The sequence below is a fragment of the Conger conger genome, chromosome 7 (assembly GCF_963514075.1).
Source record: "Conger conger chromosome 7, fConCon1.1, whole genome shotgun sequence".
Taxonomy (NCBI): Eukaryota; Metazoa; Chordata; class Actinopteri; order Anguilliformes; family Congridae; genus Conger; species Conger conger.
In genome coordinates, this window is record NC_083766.1 from 29938337 (window position 1) to 29956652 (window position 18316).

Below are 18316 nucleotides of genomic sequence, written 5' to 3' on the forward strand. Positions count from 1 at the left end.
CTGCTGCATGCTGTTCAGCTGTGATTAGCTCCATTCATCTGAAATTTCATTCCAGGAAGGTTTTACCACTCTACAGCAAATTACACCATATGATCAAAAAGCATTTTTACGAAGCAGCTTTTCTCCCAGAACAGACAACCTCACTGAGCCTCTTTCACAAAACATGTGTACTTTCAGATTTGATCATTAACTTAACATTCCAGGAAGGAATGTTTGACATTCATAATCTTTTCTCCTCTGAATTTGTAATTTTACATGATCAGAATCATCAGGTATGTATGTGTGAAAACATGAAGAATGAAAATCTAAGTAGTTACAGACAATATATTAACAATATTTATAAGTATAATTATAGGTCTAAATAGGCTATTGATTTGACCAACATTAAACATTCTAAGTATATTTTTGTGGAGAGTGATGAATGGCTGACGTGCCCTTTCTGGGACTGCTTGGGTGTTTCCTTATGCTAATCAACACAAACACGCACACACATCCAATTTACCAACAATTGGTATGATCATCTAATATGATGCAAACAGTCCAAATCCGGGACAAACAGTAAGATTTTTTGGGACACTGCAGCAAAGACTGATAATGTCCATTCTCAGTCATATTCACATATTTTGCTTCAAAATGCAGACCTTGTCTCAATATGAGGGACATAGAACAAAGAGTCAAAACGCTGTGCAGAACAGCGCAAAGCAGGATGCCTAGTCACCTTATCACACACACATGGGACATGCACAAAACTGAACGTCTGCGCATTCTTTATGAAATGTTTCTTAAAAAGTAAGAAGAATTTTCAAGAAGTTGTGAGGCCCACACACCCACACCCGCACACACACACAGGTGGGGTACCTGTCAATGAAGGTTCCAAACAGCAGCCTGATAGTCTTCTGGACGTTCTCCGTACACAACCAGCTCCACTGGTCCTTCATGAGCAAGCAGAGGATGTTCAAGGCCACGTCCGCCAGCGCTGTCTCTGCTGGGGAGATCACAAATACAGCGAATCTAGAGCTTACAACTACACACCTATTTTCAGATAGGACAGTAAATGAAATACCAAGCTTCATGTTCAAGTCCTATATCAAAGCTAGAACAACAAATATACTGTGACAATATGACCTGATCCGATGTATAACTACAGAAACAGGCTTCCCCTTAATTGTGAGTTAATTGCTTATTTGAACTGCATCTAAACTACCATGACCAACTACTAACACGTTTGCTACCCACGTTTGCTGCACAATTTTTGCTGAATCAATAAAGATTCCATGCCCAGGTGTACCTGCATCCCAAGGCCACCCCCTGAACTGGAATCCAAAGACGTCAGAACTGATGACCAGGTCACCTGGGTCCCACATATGTGGAATGAACTCATTACGAGCTAAAAACAAGGCTGCGAAATGTCTGGCATTTTACATCTCGACTCGACTTACGTCTCAAAAATGTTTGGCTCATGCATGATGCGACACTGTCCTCTGGTGGCCAAACAGCTGAGGTGCAGTTTTTTATAGAGACATACACAGACAAGGCCCAGCATAAGAGGTATGAAGAAACACAGGTCAATTGCATTATTACTGTATGGGAATTGATATAATAAACTGATTTTAAGATAGAAACTGGATCTCTAAACTACATGCAATCAATAGAATTTCAAGATAAAGGCAACCTTTATATGGCAACCATTTATAAGAATGAACCAAAGCTCCATTAGGTCATAAAAGCTCAGCCTAAAACTAAAAAAACAAGGCCTTGAATGGAAATGGTTTATCAAGACCTTTCTCTCAGTTACATTTGCATTGAAAAGAAAAAAACACTTTGGACCTTAAGCACAACACCACAGAAACTCAGTTCATGCTGCCACCACAAAATCTAAATTGATTCAAGTGCATAATGGCTAAATATATAGTTGTTGAACCCCATTAGGAAATTTGTTGTCTGCATTTGACCCCTTCTAGCTACTTAGGACCCACAGTGCAGTGCCTGGGGACCATCTCAAGTCCTGACGCTAGCAGCTTGCTCAAGGGCAATAGCAGGAGTATACTGATCCTGACAAGTATGTCTTTCGGTTTTGGAGGAAACGGCAGTAAGTACCAAAAGGAAACCCACGTGAACACGGGGAGAACATGCAAAGTCCAGCTATACAATGCTTGCAGCAAGTCATTCTTTAGCTCTAACTCATACGTACTTTCTACACTGAGACAGAGAATGTGAACAAATTGATAGACAACTTGGGGCAACTCGAGCCAAAATGGTGTCAAATGATGTCTCGATGGTGTGTCACCACAGTGCTCTGTCAGCTATGATGAAAAAACACACTCATGGTAAGAGCCAAAAAGATGAACCTGAAATGGCTTTAAAAATATAAAAACTTTGCCAAAAGTAAGCCAGGTTTCAGAGATGACAATCGTTCTCTCAAGTATATATTCACTCTCTGAAGTATTACATAGTATGCATACAGTTCAATGTAATGAACATAACATAATGGAGAGAACAGGCCATTCAGCCCAGCAATGCTCACTTTAGTGGTAGTTTCTACCACTAAACCTTAGTTTGCCTAAAAGCTAAAAAGTATCTAGCACCCTGTATATATCCTCTCGAGAACAGGCAAAGTGTTTTCATTTTTTTGGCATCATACAAGATATCAGTTACATCTAAAAGAGAGAGAGAGACCGACAGACACACACACACACACACAGCAAGATGAGGCTCTGCCAATGTTATGGTCATTGCATAAGAATGTCACTACACTGCCTTCAGGCAAATACTGTACGTTCAACTGCAATACCGTCTAAGGGCTTCTCCTGAGCGCAGTACACATTGATCATACAACCAGCTAAAAACTGAATTAAAAGCACATTAAATAACAAACAGGCACAATGGCGATAAAAATGGAAAAAGCACATTAAATAACAAACAGGCACAATGAGTGTTGAAGCATGCAATGACCCACCAGCTCCCTGCACTTTCTTGTCCAGACATGCAGAGCCAGGCGAATCCCCATTCTCCTCAATGCTCTTTGTTTCCTCCTGAGCCTGGAGGCCTCGTGACCGGCTCAGAGCCTTCTCCTGCTCCTTCAGGAAACCCTCCAATGCGGTTAGGGAGAGGCCACTGAACACCTGCACGGATAGGGCAGGGACATGACATCATTCTACCTGTGTATACACAAGGACACATTAATACCGCGTCATCACAGAAATAGAGCACATGAGGGACACTGAAATCTGGCTCTCGTGTCCAGACCAGGTCTGAGTATCTTTGCGTTATTTCTAGGTGCAGGGGTGGCCACCGCTGTGCTGGAGAGCCGGGGGGCATTGCGGTTTTCTGTTTTTCACTTGAAACACACAAAGAATAAAAATACTTTAAGATACATATCCAATGCGTCAGCAAAACATAAGAAAACGCCACAAATACACATTCAACAATCATTAAAAGGACAGACATCCACATCATGTATATACAGTGTACATTGTACATTGACATCACACAACATGCATACAGTATAGAGGACATTTTATACAGAGCATCCGGAAAGTATTCACAGCGCTTCACTTTTCCCACATTTTGTTATGTTACAGCCTTATTCCAAAATGGAATAAATTCATTTTTTTCCTCAGAATTCTACGCACAACACCCCATAATGACAACATGAAAGAAGTTTTGAAATTTTTTTGAAAACTAAGAAATCACATGTACATAAGTATTCACAGCCTTTAATCAATACTTTGTTGATGCACCTTTGGCAGCAAATACAGCCTCAAGTCTTTTTGAATATGATGCCATAAGCTTCGGGCAGTATCGCCCATTCCTCTTGGCAGCACCTCTCAAGCTCCATCAGGTTGGATGGGGAGCGTCGGTGCACAGCCATTTTCAGATCTCTCCAGAGATGTTCAATCGGATTCAAGTCTGGGCTCTGGCTGGGCCACTCAAGGACATTCACAGAGTTGTCCTGAAGCCACTCCTTTGATATCTTGGCTGTGTGCTTAGGGTCGTTGTCCTGCTGAAAGATGAACCGTCGCCCCAGTGCTCTGGAGCAGGTTTTCATCCAGGATGTCTCTGTACATTGCAGCATTCATCTTTCCCTCAATCCTGACTAGTCTCCCAGTTCCTGCCGCTGAAAAACATCCCCACAGCATGATGCTGCCACCACCATGCTTCACTGTAGGGATGGTATTGGCCAGGTGATGAGCGGTGCCTGGTTTTCTCCAAACATGACTCCTGGCATTCACACCATAGATGTTATGTACGGTGCAGAGAACCCAGACCACAGGATAATCCAAAAATCGAAGTTTAATGTTCAGTGGTCAAAAGCCAAGAGGTCCAGTATAAAGCCAAGAACGAAAAGCAAAAGAATAGTCAAAAAAAAAAAACAAGCGAGAGGTCAAAATCCAGGAAATCACAGGGCAAAGGTACAAAAGGGCAAAAACAAACTCGTAGTCAAAAAATACAACAACACATTGAAAAAACAGAAGATCAGATGAGCAAACAAAACAAGAGGGCAAGGCAGGTACGGAAGTCAAGGCAAAGGGGTGTCTATCATGAATCTCAATAATAAGGCTTACACACAATCGGCACTTACTAAGATCAACGTTCTGACAAAGAAGCATACTGAGAATGAGGTTTAAATACAAGAGGGAAGGTGACAATCTAGGCGGGGCAGAGAAAAAGGTGGGCTAAACAAATAGACAACAGGTGGGGAAACATAATAGGGTAATAATATAATAACGGGAGGGAGACGAAAACGAGGACTGGATACACGAAACAAAACATGTAAAACATACGGCTCCGGATTAGGGAGGAGACATTTTCATAGTTTGAAGACGTAGTGATAGTTAGACAGGTGCGAACACACTAAACGAGTAATCAGGCATAGCATAGGGAGGCGGAGTTACAGAACAGTGCAGAAATACTAAGATATCATTAGTGAGTTAGTTACGTGAATATTTCTAAACTACCCAATAAAAGTGATTGTTAGTTAGACAGTAAGTGTATTAATCGGATTAGTACTGTACAAAACCTAGATTAGTAGTAGTTAGTAAGAATCGTGCGTTACAACATTTAACTACCAAGAAAAAGCAGGAAGTAAGAATCGCGGGTTTTAGAAGAAATGTTGAAAACCCGAAAACTACCGTAACCACCCGAATAGTGGGACACGCAGACAGGGGAGTGACTAGACTGGTAACCATTCAGACGCAGACATAACAGGGGAGGACAATAGAGAACTGTAATGGAAAACATAAACCAGGTAACTAAGAAAAATGAATAATAAACAAGAATAAACATGAAAACATACAGAACAAATACAGAAACATTACAAAAGAGTTCAATCTTCGTCTCATCAGACCATAGAATTTTGTTTCTCATGGTCTGAGAGTCCTTCAGGTGCCTTTTGGCAAACTCCAGGCGGGCTGCCATGTGCCTTTTACTAAGGAGTGGCTTTCGTCTGGCCACTCTACCATACAGGCCTGATTGGTGGATTGCTGCAGAGATGGTCGTCCTTCTGGAAGGTTCTCCTCTCTCCACAGAGGAACGCTGGAGCTCTGACAGAGTGACCATCAGGTTCTTAGTCACCTCCCTGACTAAGGCCCTTCTCCCCTGATTGGTCAGTTTAGACGGGCGGCAAGCTCTAGGAAGAGTCCTGGTGGTTCCGAACTTCTTCCATTTACGGATGATGGAGGCCACTGTGCTCATTGGGACCTTCAAAGCAGCAGAAATTTTTCTGTACCCTTCCCCAGATTTGTGCCTCGAGACAATCCTGTCTCAGAGGTCTACAGACAATTCCTTTGACTTCATGCTTGGTTTGTGCTCCGACATGCACTGTCAACTGTGGAACCTTATATAGACAGGTGTGTGCCTTTCCAAATCATGTCCAATCAACTGAATTTACCACAGGTGGACTCCAATTAAGCTGTAGAAACATCTCAAGGTTGATCAGTGGAAACAGGATGCACCTGAGCTCAATTTTGAGCTTCATGGCAAAGGCTCTGAATACTTACGTACATGCGATTTCTTAGTTTTTTATTTTTAATAAATTTGCAAAAATCTCAAAAAAGCTTTTTTCACGTTGTCATTATGGGGTATTGTGTGTAGAATTTGGAGGAAATAAATTAATTTAATCAATTTTGGAATAAGGCTGTAACATAACAAAATGTGGAAAAAGTGAAGCACTGTGAATACTTTCCGGATGTACTGTAAGATACATTCGCTGGTAGAACATAGACTTTGCCCAAAGCCATGTAACATTTAGCTCTCTGTATATAGTGTCCATCACCTCATCTCAAGTCTGTTTAATGTACAGTAGACCAGGCTTTAGTTGAGGATGACTGTTGAGTAAAGGCTGTTGAGGTGTGTGAAAAGCTGTGTAAGGTAAACATGAGGAGTGGGACGCAGGATACACTTACTGTGCTCCCCTCACTGAAGCAGTACTGCACCTTGGGCTGCAGCTCATCCACGTTGAGAGCAGGAGAGATTTTACTAGAGAACCGGAGCCGAGACCTGGCACACAACAAAACAGGAAATGATCAGGGGGATCATTTCAACACAATCATTTTCCTGACACATAACTTCACTATCAAAATAATTTTCATTTTGCCATAGTCATGACAAAAACGATTGAAAAGGATAATAGCACAACAGTATGCTTACAGTAAACCAAATCACCCCCTTACTCAGAAGAAGCAAGAAGATAAGGTTTGTCTCTTCACAAGATCTTAATAGTAGAGCAGAAGGACGATTTTAAGAATGGACACCGTTCCATTAATTCCATCCATCCATCCATTATCTTAACACACTTATCCTGAATAGCGTCGCAGGGGGGCTGGAGCCTATCCCAGCATACATTGGGCGAAAGGCAGGAATACACCCTGGACGGGTCGCCAGTCCATCGCAGGGCACACACACCATTCACACTTATGGACAATTTAGACTCTCCAATCAGCCTAACATGTATGTCTTTGGACTGTGGGAGGAAACCGGAGTACCCGGAGGAAACCCACGCAAACACAGGGAGAACATGAAAACTCAGCACAGAGAGGCCCCAGCCGACGGGGATTTGAACATTTGAACCCAGGACCTCCTTGCTTTGAGGCGGCAGTGCTACCCACTGCACCATCAGTGCCGCCCCCTGTTCCATTAATTTTCACAGAAAAAGGCTTGCTATGTAAGCTATGGACAGATGCTGTAGGTCACACAACCGAAGTGATGAGCAGGAGTGTTTGCAGTGAGAGTAAGTGGAGGTGGAGAAAGGGATCGAGTCGTGCGTACTTGGTCTTCTTCCCATCAGACTGCGCTTTCCCGTCGCCCTCTCCCTCCGGCTCGTCTGTAGGGCTCTGGGGCTCTGAGCGAGGGAATGCTGTTTTCAGCGTGTCCACGATGGCGTTCACCACAATCTGCAGATGTGTGTGTCCACATGAGGGGCGAAAAGAGCGCTCACAGTCAGCCACGTCCATTCTTGCTGCTCATCACAAACAGACATCCCAGACATCTCCTACAAGTCAGCAATCTGCATCTGAAGTCTAAACACTGGCCTGAACTATCACAAATTTAGGAACGCAAAATGTGCAGGAGGGAACCCCTCAGTCGCGTAATGTGCTGTGCAGGGGACCCCCCACCCACTTTCCTTGGTCTAGGTTTCCTGCAAATCATTTTTGCAAGAGTGGGCTGTCTGAGGAGATAAAGGGAACCAATAACTTTTTTTGCTTACACTGATCAAGTGATTCATATAGTATTACTATCATTTAACCATATTACAAATGTACTGATGGATAAGCGACACAAGGCGTCATGAGTAATAAATGCTGGAGATTACCTTATCTATCCTCGACACAACAAAAGGTTTCTTCACAAAAGCTATTCTTGCATCAGTATTAAGAGCCAGAAACTCCTGCACCTCTTCACTGTTGGCAGTTTCAGGAATAGTGCAGAGTTGCTAAGACGAATGAAACAACAACGAAATGACATAAAGTACATGCAATAACTTAATCTGTAGTGTAAATAGCACTGTACATCTGAAAAAATATCAGATTCCCTACCTTAAGAAATGTCTCCAGTTGGCCCTTCCGGGCTCCGACTTTGTCAATGTCTATGTTTCCAAAGGAAAGATCCGGAAAAGGTTTCTTTGGCCCTTTTACATCTACATTTTAAACAAAATGTCAGTCCTTTACAACAATTATTTATCACTCTTTAAAAATTTTCTCTGCCTGATTAGCAGCCTGTCCATTTTTTTCTTTGTTACCCTTTCAGGGATGAGCTCTCCAAAGTTTATTTAATTGACTTAATTTGTTCCGTTATTTTTTATGAAGTAAGTTGACTAAGATAATAAGAATACAATCAAAGCCAACAGTTTCAATCTGAGCCTGAGAATTTCAGGTATTTATGATTTTAGATAAATGTAATGACTGGAGAGGAGGTTGCTTCTTGGAGATACACTAGCGTCTTTCTAGAAGAAACCTTTGTGTTTCCAATCCCTACGGATCACATTCAGCCGTTTGGCGTACGTTCGCCAGGACGCTCCTCACTTTTTATCACCTTCCGCAGATCAGGCTTCTCCTCCAGGCGGGTCTGCAGGTTTAGGAACTCACTGTAGCGCCGGTTCACGGTGTGGTAGGCAACAGGATGAAATGTGCCTGGGGTCTCTGTTTCTACTGTAGTTTCATACTGCATCACAAACACAGGGACAGTCAGACAGAAATAGGGACAGTGCACACAAGTATTAGGATAGTTAATATTCTAATAAGATCCCCACCAGTTTGATTGCTAGTGATAGACTTAAAGAAAGGATTATAGCTACATAATGGGAGTGACCTATTAAAATAAAATGCCTTTTCACATCTATTGTCATGTCAATTACCTCCATTCTCAATGTCTTTGTTTTGATTGGTTTTAAGTTTTACTGTATGTCCTAAAATGACTCAAAGTGAAAGCAATGAAAACTTAGTAGTAAAAAAAAAAAAAATTCAGGGAAAAACTAAGAAGATCAGTCCCTACAGTTGTTTGAGTTAACAATTTGAGTACTGGAGGTAGTCATGGAGAGTACATTCTTCCCTGTATTTTTTGGGGGGTTTTTTAGGACTTAAACAGCTTTCTTACCTTTACTGTGTAGAGGGTGTAAAGGTGGGAGCCGGAACCTTTGTGTTCCTTGGCTGTGATGGTGCCAGTGATCCGCAGGTTCTGAATGACCACTGGGCCTTCTGGACTGGCAAGGGGCTCAAAGCTAAAGGTGGCCAGAGGGACCCCCCCAGCAACAGCGGCAGAAGTCTGCAGGGGACCCTCGATGGAGAGCTCATTCAGGTCGCCTCGGTCTGCTTGCTTAATGCTGCCTGACTCCTTCTCTTGGACTGCATCTTGGTAGATGTTTCCCCAACTACTTTTCCTTTGTCCTTTTGCTCCTACCATGCTCGCTTGGTTTTCAGGCTGGTCCAGGTCTTCTGTGACAAACACCTTTGGGCAACCCTCCCCTAGCCCTGGACAGGTCTGCAGCTCCTCCTCCTGGTCTGCGACACCAGCAGCGTATCCACACAACCTGTCTGTCAGCCCTTCCTCTGGGCCAATCAGGACCAGGGACTCTATGGAGCTTTTCTTGAAATCAGACATGGGAGACTCCTGGTCGGAGTCTGACTCTTGGTAGAAAGGGTTAAACATGTCAGGTCTCAAGTAGTCCAGGGTGCAGCCTCCCCCAGGTTTGCTGTGGTTGGCCAGACCTTCTGGCCTGGCCTCCTCTTCTATATCCTGCTGGTAGTACAGCTCAGCAGGGTCGATGACATCATAGGCAGCCAGCTCAGGAGGCAGGGTTTCAGTCACAAGGGCTGTTTCTGGCTGAAATGTCAGGGTCAATGAGCAGGGAGTGTGTAATTTCCCTTGCTGCGGCTGTACGATTAGAATAGGTGAGGGTGTAGTCTCCGGGTCCTCCGCATCTTCCGCAGCTTGCTTGCTGGACTTTGCAAAGATGTCGATGATGAGCAAATTCAGCCAGTCTGGATCGGACATTTTGGCAATAAGGGGAAGGAGGACATTGCAGGTAATCAGTTCTCCAACTACAAACTGACCCGTTCTGGTCTCCAGGTGAGGGAGCGGAACCAACACATGCAAAAGCAGGTCAACAATGGCCCTGGCATAGTTTAGCTCAGCAGCGGAGCTCTCCATAGCTGGGTGAGCCCTGCACACTTGACAATACATCTTCCACAGGCTGCTGTCCAAGCAATGGTAATCTTCATCTCCATCTCCCACCAGCTGCTTCCCCTGCTCGGCCAGGACCTCTTTAACCCTAATGTAGCTCTGCAGGTGGCACCCACACAAGTCCAAGACCCTCTGGGTCAGGGCTTTCCTGTCAACCCTCCATGCCCTGGCCTTCAGCCCCTGAGCCACAGCCAGCATGGCCCTCTGCACCTCCACCTCAAACTCCTCCTCTGAGGACACAGACCGGTACCATGATGACACAAAGTCACGGATTATCTTGCGGATGGTGCTCTGGATCTCACGGTCCAGCTGCAACTCGCTCTCAGGCGAGTGGGGGACCCTCTTCAGGGAGATGAAGTGCTCCAGGTGCAGAACGCTGTTGGCATCCAGGACCGCCTGGTACCCCAACCAGCCACCCAGCACCACCAGGAGGCTTGTGAACATGCATAGCAGCCAAATATTCACCAGCAAGTGGAACAAAAGCATCCAGGCCAGAAGGGCCCCAAAGCCCCACAGTCTCCTTTTCCCCAGCATCTCTGACAATGCCCAGGGACTTTGGGTTAGAGTCTCGGCTTCAGACATGTCTCCTTGTGCCCCAGGAATCTACACCAAAATATATTAGATTCTTCAATCATCACCCTTTATTATCTACAGCAGTGATTCTTAAACTAGGGGTCGCGACCCCAAATGGGGTCGCCAAAAACTTTCGTGGGGTCGCCAAATGATTTGTTTCTTCAATCGGAAATTAGCCTGTTATTACGCCAGGTGAAACAACGAAAAATAAAATGTCAATAAAATGTAAAAAGTTATCCGTCTTTCAATGGCTCTGGTTTAGTATGGGCTACTGGTCCTCCGATAGAAACAATGTAACTATCTAGTCCCACTACGCAAACTCAAACTCAACTTCTTCCCAGTTTTTTTTAGTAAAACAAAACAAAACAAAACGACATAGCCTACTAGCCAGGTTTCTTGCGTTACTAGCCCCGATAACTTGCATGGAAAATGGACAGGTGGCTGCTAAAAAAATCTGATAAAAGCTCAGAAGTGCCATCTAACAGTGCGTCTACTCTTCCGCGATCCTCAGATGGGACAAGTCTACAGGCCGGTGAGAATAGAAAGGCGTCGCCACTATCAGAAAGAATTTCTGAAATATGGATTCACTTGCCAAGTTAAAATGAGCTCGACCACCCACAATGTGTAATTTGCGGCGATGTTCTGGTAAATGAGTTTAAAACATGTCAAAATGAAACAACATCTCGAAAGCCCACATCCCGATGATGCTCAGAAACCTGTGATATTCTTTCTGCATGCGCAAAAGACTGTAGTGCATCGGCAAGCTACTATGCCGATCAAAGCCTTTGCAGCGTCATACGAAGTGGCCCACCTTGTAGCAAAAGCACAAAAGCCACACACAATTGCTGAAAGCCTCATCCTTCCTGCAGCAATTGCGATGACCACCGCAATGCATGGTGAAAAGATTGCAAGTGCGCTCAAACAAATCCCCCTCTCCAATGATACCATGTCCAAGCGCATTAACGAGATCGCTAATTACATGAAATGCCAGCTAATCGAGAGCAAAAAACTGCCGGTTTTCTTTGCAGTTAGACGAGTCTACTGACTTGATTAATGTCGCGCACTTAATGGTATTTATTCGCTATTTCCATTCCATTCACCAGCTGCTCTTCAAACGACCTGCCATCTGAGCTCGAGGATGCGCTGATTGAGCTGTCCAGCGACCGCACATTACAAAAACACTGGATGAATTCTGGCTGTCAAGTGCACAGGAATACCCCGGATTGTCCAGGGCTGCCATGGACATTCTCACGCCTTTTGGATCGACCTATCTGTGCGAGAAGACATTTTCGTCTCTGGCCTATATAAAAAATAAATACAGATGTCGGCTCAGCAGCGTGGAGGAAAGTCTTCGTGTCGCCGTGTGCAGCATCAATCCAAGAATTTACTTGCTATGTTCGCGGAAGCAGGCCCATCCTTCTCATTAACATAGCCTATGTATGTATTAAAGAAAATAAACCAGACTAAAATAAATAAAGTGAGATCGTTATAGCCGTGTTTCTGTCTCTCTCCGCCTCCAGATTAGCTGCTCTGGTGTAGTGACTCTTGGCTCCCGTTTTAGATCTGGACTGGATCTGATGATTTGTGCATTTTTTAAATCGTGATTGCTTTGTTTGTTCCCGTTCTTGTTAGTTTTAATAAAATGTTGTAGCCTAGGCTATTTCTTACAGTGTCTTATTCGTTTTTGCTTGATTGACAGTTGTTAACATGGGTTTGGAATGGGTTTTGGGAAAGTGGGGTCGCCAGACCTCTCCAGTTTTTTTTGTGGGGTCGCCAGACAAAAAGTTTAAGAACCACTGATCTATAGTACATGAAAGAATATGAGATTATATATAAACATATCACCACCATTTATTTATAGACAACTAATTATCCACACATTCAACTCGTAGCCTCTAGAGTTGAATGTGTGGATAATTCATATTAATCTGTAATTCAATTCATAATTCATATTAATCTGTATTCAAAAATAATTCAAAGTAATTCATATTTCAACAAAATGCTCAGCTTGAGTACCTTTTCAAGGTACGCAAGCATCTTTAGAGTACCTTGAACAGCGCTCTATAAGTAAAATGTAGCCAATTATTATTATTATTATTCTCATTATTATTATTATTATTATTATTATTATTATTATTATTATTATAATATACATATAATTACATATTTATGTATTTTCTAACATAAATGCAATTCCTGACATTCCTACAAAATACAACAGTTGCAATACAAACCTCTGTGACTCCATTAATTGGTTATTGATGGCAATTATTATATCCTACCTTTTTTAATTTGCAGGCCTGTTATCCTGGTCCATCGCATCCATACATTTCTCAAACGGATTTGAGAAAAGTACACTTTTTCAATGTAGTAATCAGTCTCGAGCAATATGCTAGTTCTCTCATTTAGGCAGCTAGCAAGTAACGGGCTAGATTTTCATATAAATGTATTTATCCACCAAGCTAGGCAAAAATATAGAAAGCACCTAGCTAGACTTTGATTTCGAAGCTATACAACCGAAATCTTGAATGTAATATAGTAATGACGTCCAATACCAGACGAGATTCCTTCAAGACTGTTTGTGCTGGAGCAAGGTAGCAAGCTTGCTATGATTAGCTCCTAATCTACTTTCATAGTGACCAAAGCAGTAACGTTAGCAACCGAGACACTGTGGCTTATACGTAAATCGTGACGAAATACCTGTGTCACAGTCACAGAACAATTCGACTGAACTACATTGTGGGAAATAGAAATATAGCCATGTATTTTCAGTGAACTGGAATGAGTGCACGTATTTGTACACGTCCATTGTGATTTACGCCATCTTCCAATGTTAACTTCCCGTAATTGCAGGGTGACGTTTTCTGGTCTCACCAGTCGTCGACTAGGAGGAAATTCTAGTCAATCTAGTCTGGTTAGCTAAAAGAGGCATTAGGCTACATCATTGGCATTTGGCAGACGCTCTTATTCAGAGCGCAAAGTGCATACCCACCTCCAGGAAAAGGGCGCTGAAAAACCCTACAGGGAAGTACAGTTTTAAGTGCTAAAATAACAACAAAGACAAGGACTAGGGACTATTTGGAATGTGTTAAATTAAATTCCAGTGTTTTACCGCAGTAAATTATAACGATATCGATTGCATTACAAATGCCTTTCAGTGGAGTACGGTGCAATGACATCTGCGGCAAAATACATCAACTAACGTGACCATACAGTGCAGGTCTTTCTACTGTAGAGCATGGTGTTGCAGGCGTAGTCCATCAAGATGGCTATAGGCGAGTCTCTAAAAACGACGGCTAGTTTTTAGAAAGAGCGGTTGCACAGAGCCATTCCAAAAGTTCCTAAAATTACCCACATGGTTTGTGTAGCCTAAATGGGGAAAACATTTATTTAGGCCTAGATGTATGAATTAAAATAAAAACATCGAAACGCATTTCAGATAATTTACCCTGCTCTTTTGCAGAACAACAATTATTAGCACAACAGGAACTTTTGTTGATCTACTGTTTACCTGTGCCAGCGAGGACAACGTGTTAGAACACAATCAGATACTCTTTAGTATGATGACTTAAGGGTTTTATTTTTAATAGTCATCTTATAATTATAATTTTGTTTTACAGTTCTTAATTTGTCCTATCATAGTAATAGAGGGCTTCACTAACTCTGGCCCACAATCTGTTGTTTTTGAAGAATAGAAAATACAAGTGCTATGGTGATACCATTATTACATGCACTTCAAGCTAATTATAACAATATATTTACATTATCATCTTTATTTCTGAAGACCTAATTTCAAAATGCAGTTAAGAAAATAATGTTTAGGTCTAGTGTTCAATAAACACGATTCCCATTTGTAAGTGTTGCTATGTTCACTTTTTTCAATTTTTGGGAGTGTATTTAGCTGCAGTGTGAACATAGCCAGAGTTATCTAGTTGAGACTTTTCCTGAATGACATGTCTCAGTTTTGGTCACAGAAATGTTTCCATTGGAAGGGACAGATAGACTTGTTGCACTGCCAGCAGTTTTGGATCGGATGTGGACCAGTGCCCATGTCTTTATGGCAGAGGGTGCACACTCCTTCTGACATCCCCTGAGACTTTATCAGCTTGCGGAGATCCTTCCTCTTGGCCCCGTCCATACAGCAAGCCACGTCCACGATCTTGATCCTGCTGGGGTCCCACACACAGTCCTCTTCTCGGCCTGATTTGATGGTGGTGATGTTGCTATTTGGGGGAACCCAGGCACAGTCATAGCCGTTCTGGTGCCATGATTTCTGTAGAGGGTGGTTGTCACTGTCAATCTTCTTCACTTTGCCCACCTGCACCCGCAGCTTAAAGATCACCCTATCTTTCTTATCCACAGACAGCGGGTAGCACTTGGCTTTCTCTATGTTTCGGCTAATGTACACGCCCTCCCCAAGAAGACCATCTTTGGAGCGCTGGAATCCATTGGTGATGATAATGTGGGCATTTTGCATGTGCGTGCCGTGGTACATGGTGTAGGCCTGCCCTCTCTCAGGCTCCTCACCCCTATGCAGCTTCTTTCTGCCCTCCACCACCTGCCACCCTGAAAAAGTGACTGGCATCTTCAGTTTTAAGGATAAACCTAAGAGAGAAACAACAGGTAACAAAATACAAAATACATAAAACAACACAAGTAATTACACCCTTCTCACTTTTGCAGTAGTGTACCACTGTTGGTGAAGACATGCAATTTTAAAAGAGAGATGAAGGAGGAGGAGATACAGGGTGGCCTGTAGTGTAGTGGTTAAGGTATATGACTGGGACCTGCAAGGTCGGTGGTTTGATTCCTGGTGTAGCCACAATGAGATCCGGACAGCTGTTGGGCCCTTGAGCAAGGTCCTAAACCCTGCATTGCTCCAGGCGAGGATTGTCTCCGGCTTAGTCTAATCAACTGTATGTCGCTCTGGATAAGAGCGTCAGCCAAATTCCATTAATGTAAAGTAACAATGTCACTGAACCAGTCCATTCCAGTAAAATGTCACTGGCTGCGGAGTTCCCTCTGATCAGCAACAAAAAAAAAACCCTTTACTTTTAGTAATAGTTACAGTACATTTAAATAATGTCAGAAGTTAAATATTTGTACTAGTTAAGGTCAGAATTGTTTATGGTTATAGTTTTTATTCAAACTGACCAAGGGGGGTTTTAATCAGTGCTTGAGGTGGAGAAAAATAAGTGCCGGTACTCGTATGAGCAAAAGCCGTACAAACAGTTCGCTAGGCTCACAATTCTAAATTCCGTAAATTTATCGGAAGGTGTCAGCTGTTGTCAGATTCGAATACCAAACACGGCAATATCTCTTTGTTTTAGTAGCAGAACTTCGCATGTCCAAACAGTCAGCCTAAAACTGAAATCGTCTTACTATAGCTTGTGTACTTGTATCCAATAACGAGTGTTTGTATGAAATAGAAAAGTAACGATGGCCGACCTGGGAAAAAATCGGCCCACTTGAAGCACTGGGAACTTTAGTTCTGTGGAATGATACATCAGATAGGGATCTGTTGCTTTCAAACGGTTTTGCTTTCAGTTCCTAAATGTGTTATTGGAATAACTGCCGAGGAAACCATTGTTTAAGGTAATTACATTTAATAGGTTTCCTATTATTTCTATCAAATTGAGTAGTTTCAGTTCAAGATAGATATGATTTCTGTGGGTTAGATTTCCGTAGCACTGTTACGGGTTTAACTTACAGTAGCTAAGTTCAATGGTATAAGGGCTTGACACGCAGCTGTTTTTGCTTGTGAATGTTTTACTTTATAAACATTTAGCAACATGCCTCACCCAATATAACCAAATATGCTATTTAATCTGTACCGAAGCTCATCTATAGGCATACATTAACACATGTTCAATAATGTACCCGATGTAGCTATTACTAGTGTAACAGGTGAGAAGGAATCCGAGGTGGGATTTGAACCCCGGCCTCTCACTTGTCCAAATATTTGTTGAACGAACGCGTTACCAGTCAGCTTAAAACGAACTTGCCTCGAGCCAAGGGCAACAACGTTGTTTTGAATTTGAGGGTTACGTCATTGGGGAGTGTTGTCGCGATAACCTGCTACCATCCTTCGCTTTCACTGCACCATCCGTGCTTACTAGCGAACTAGCTGAGCTAACCATGCTACACTAGCAAATTATACAATTTTAATTGTTTGGTTATTCTTCGTTCACGGATGTTTGTGAAATTGTGCAAAGATACCACAAACTAACAAAAGCACACTCCATTTAACAGCTAGAGATTTTGTTGAGCTGTTAATTAGTAGCGTCAGGTATGCCAAATTAGGGTTGAAATTAAAACACAAACATGAGATCACATTGATACGTATCAGTGATCAAGTATCTTAGAAAACATAGGCTAGCTGTACTACATAGGGTTACCGCCCGTCCTGGATTTAGATACGAACACTGGATACGATGTCTACATTTCATTAAGCAATACTAATGTATGCAACACTCGAAATTATTCCGGGACATTTCGTTTCATAAAAATAATGAAATGAAATGTCCCGGAATACATACATTAGTATTGCTTAATGAAATGTAGACAGCGTATCCAGTGTTCGTTCCTAAATGTAATGTAACAAATGGTGCAGAGACGTTATTAACCTTCACGAATTACACTCTTTATTTGTGTAATGAAAGAGAATTGACACCAAGCACAAGGCAGTTGCGCACCACATTCCTTCAGGCTCTCGGACCCTCGAGAGCGACTGACTGGCTTACTCAATTTGCCAGCTTCGTATGTGTCCAGGATTTTTACAGGACTGGTGGCAACCCTACAAATACAACTTCATGGTTTAAACAAATATTGGATTATCAGTAGTTTACCTTTCTCCGTTCGTGTAAAATAATGAATATGAAAGAAAAGCACACATATAAATGTTTGAAATACAGTACAAACCTTTGAATGATCTTAATATACCTGACAACGTCTTCAAGGCCCGATGTGGTTTTGAAAGATTCACCAACTACCGAGTGTCCAAAGGCAGCGTGGTCGTTTCAGTTTCAGTTTCTGTAAAACGAAACTACACCCTTAGAAAAAAAAGGCTATTTGGTTTGATGCCATATGGGAACCCTTTTTTGTTCTTTATTGAACCCTGCATAGTTATGAAACTATGTTCTTTATTGAACCCTGCATAGTTGTGAAACATCCAATACAAACAACTATTTTGTTTAAGTTTAAGAAACTTTTATCTACAGTGCGTTTCTACTACGGAATCACAGGGTCCTATTTGGAACCCTTGTCTTTAGAATGTACGTAAAAGTTGTGTTGAAACATTGCTTTTATAGCAGTTAATGACTTGAGACGACTGGCAAACGGAAGTCAACGACTGCAATCTAAATTCTATTTCTCACCACTAGAGGCCAGACTTGTTCAATCGCAATTATATGTTGTGAATTCATTAAGATTCATTAAGACTTTCATCTTAAATTGTGCACCTGGTCCACTGGCAACAAAACATACCAAAAACATCAATGTCCGACGTCTAGGTTAAGATAATGGATGGATGGATGGATGTTCATTATATGCACCCTTTTTTCTTTAT

At 42.3% G+C, this 18316-nt stretch overlaps 2 protein-coding genes across 5 annotated transcripts in view; both read right to left on the reverse strand.

Annotated features, from left to right (window-relative positions):
• LOC133133929 (sorting nexin-19-like) overlaps nt 1–13328 on the reverse strand; it is a 36223-nt gene extending 22895 nt beyond the window's left edge. Inside the window, exons 1-9 of one of the 3 annotated variants that reach the window (XM_061250234.1) lie at nt 13032–13328; nt 9091–10779; nt 8520–8658; nt 8034–8134; nt 7811–7930; nt 7267–7391; nt 6435–6498; nt 2957–3122; nt 859–985 (exon numbers count right to left, since the gene is read on the reverse strand). In XM_061250234.1, coding sequence (XP_061106218.1) covers nt 859–985; nt 2957–3122; nt 6435–6498; nt 7267–7391; nt 7811–7930; nt 8034–8134; nt 8520–8658; nt 9091–10758 — 2510 coding nt within the window. In that variant the 5' untranslated portion in view covers nt 10759–10779; nt 13032–13328. Of the gene's footprint in view, nt 1–858; nt 986–2956; nt 3123–6404; nt 6499–7266; nt 7392–7810; nt 7931–8033; nt 8135–8519; nt 8659–9090; nt 10780–13031 lie in introns of all 3 variants that reach the window. The other 2 variants (XM_061250233.1, XM_061250232.1) reach the window with 2 other exon arrangements.
• Nucleotides 13329–14303: 975 nt separating this feature from the next.
• gig2o (grass carp reovirus (GCRV)-induced gene 2o) lies at nt 14304–18136 on the reverse strand. Of its 2 annotated transcripts, none has more exons than XM_061249235.1 (2): nt 17671–18136; nt 14304–15315 (listed from the first exon to the last, which is right to left on the reverse strand). In XM_061249235.1, exon 2 carries the CDS (start codon nt 15242–15244, stop codon nt 14708–14710), a length of 537 nt encoding a protein of 178 aa, XP_061105219.1. In that variant the 5' UTR covers nt 15245–15315; nt 17671–18136; the 3' UTR covers nt 14304–14707. The 2 variants fall into 2 exon arrangements, with proteins under 2 accessions (XP_061105219.1, XP_061105218.1); XM_061249234.1 differs by having other exon boundaries at nt 14304–15354.
• Between the last annotated feature and the right edge of the window lie 180 nt (nt 18137–18316).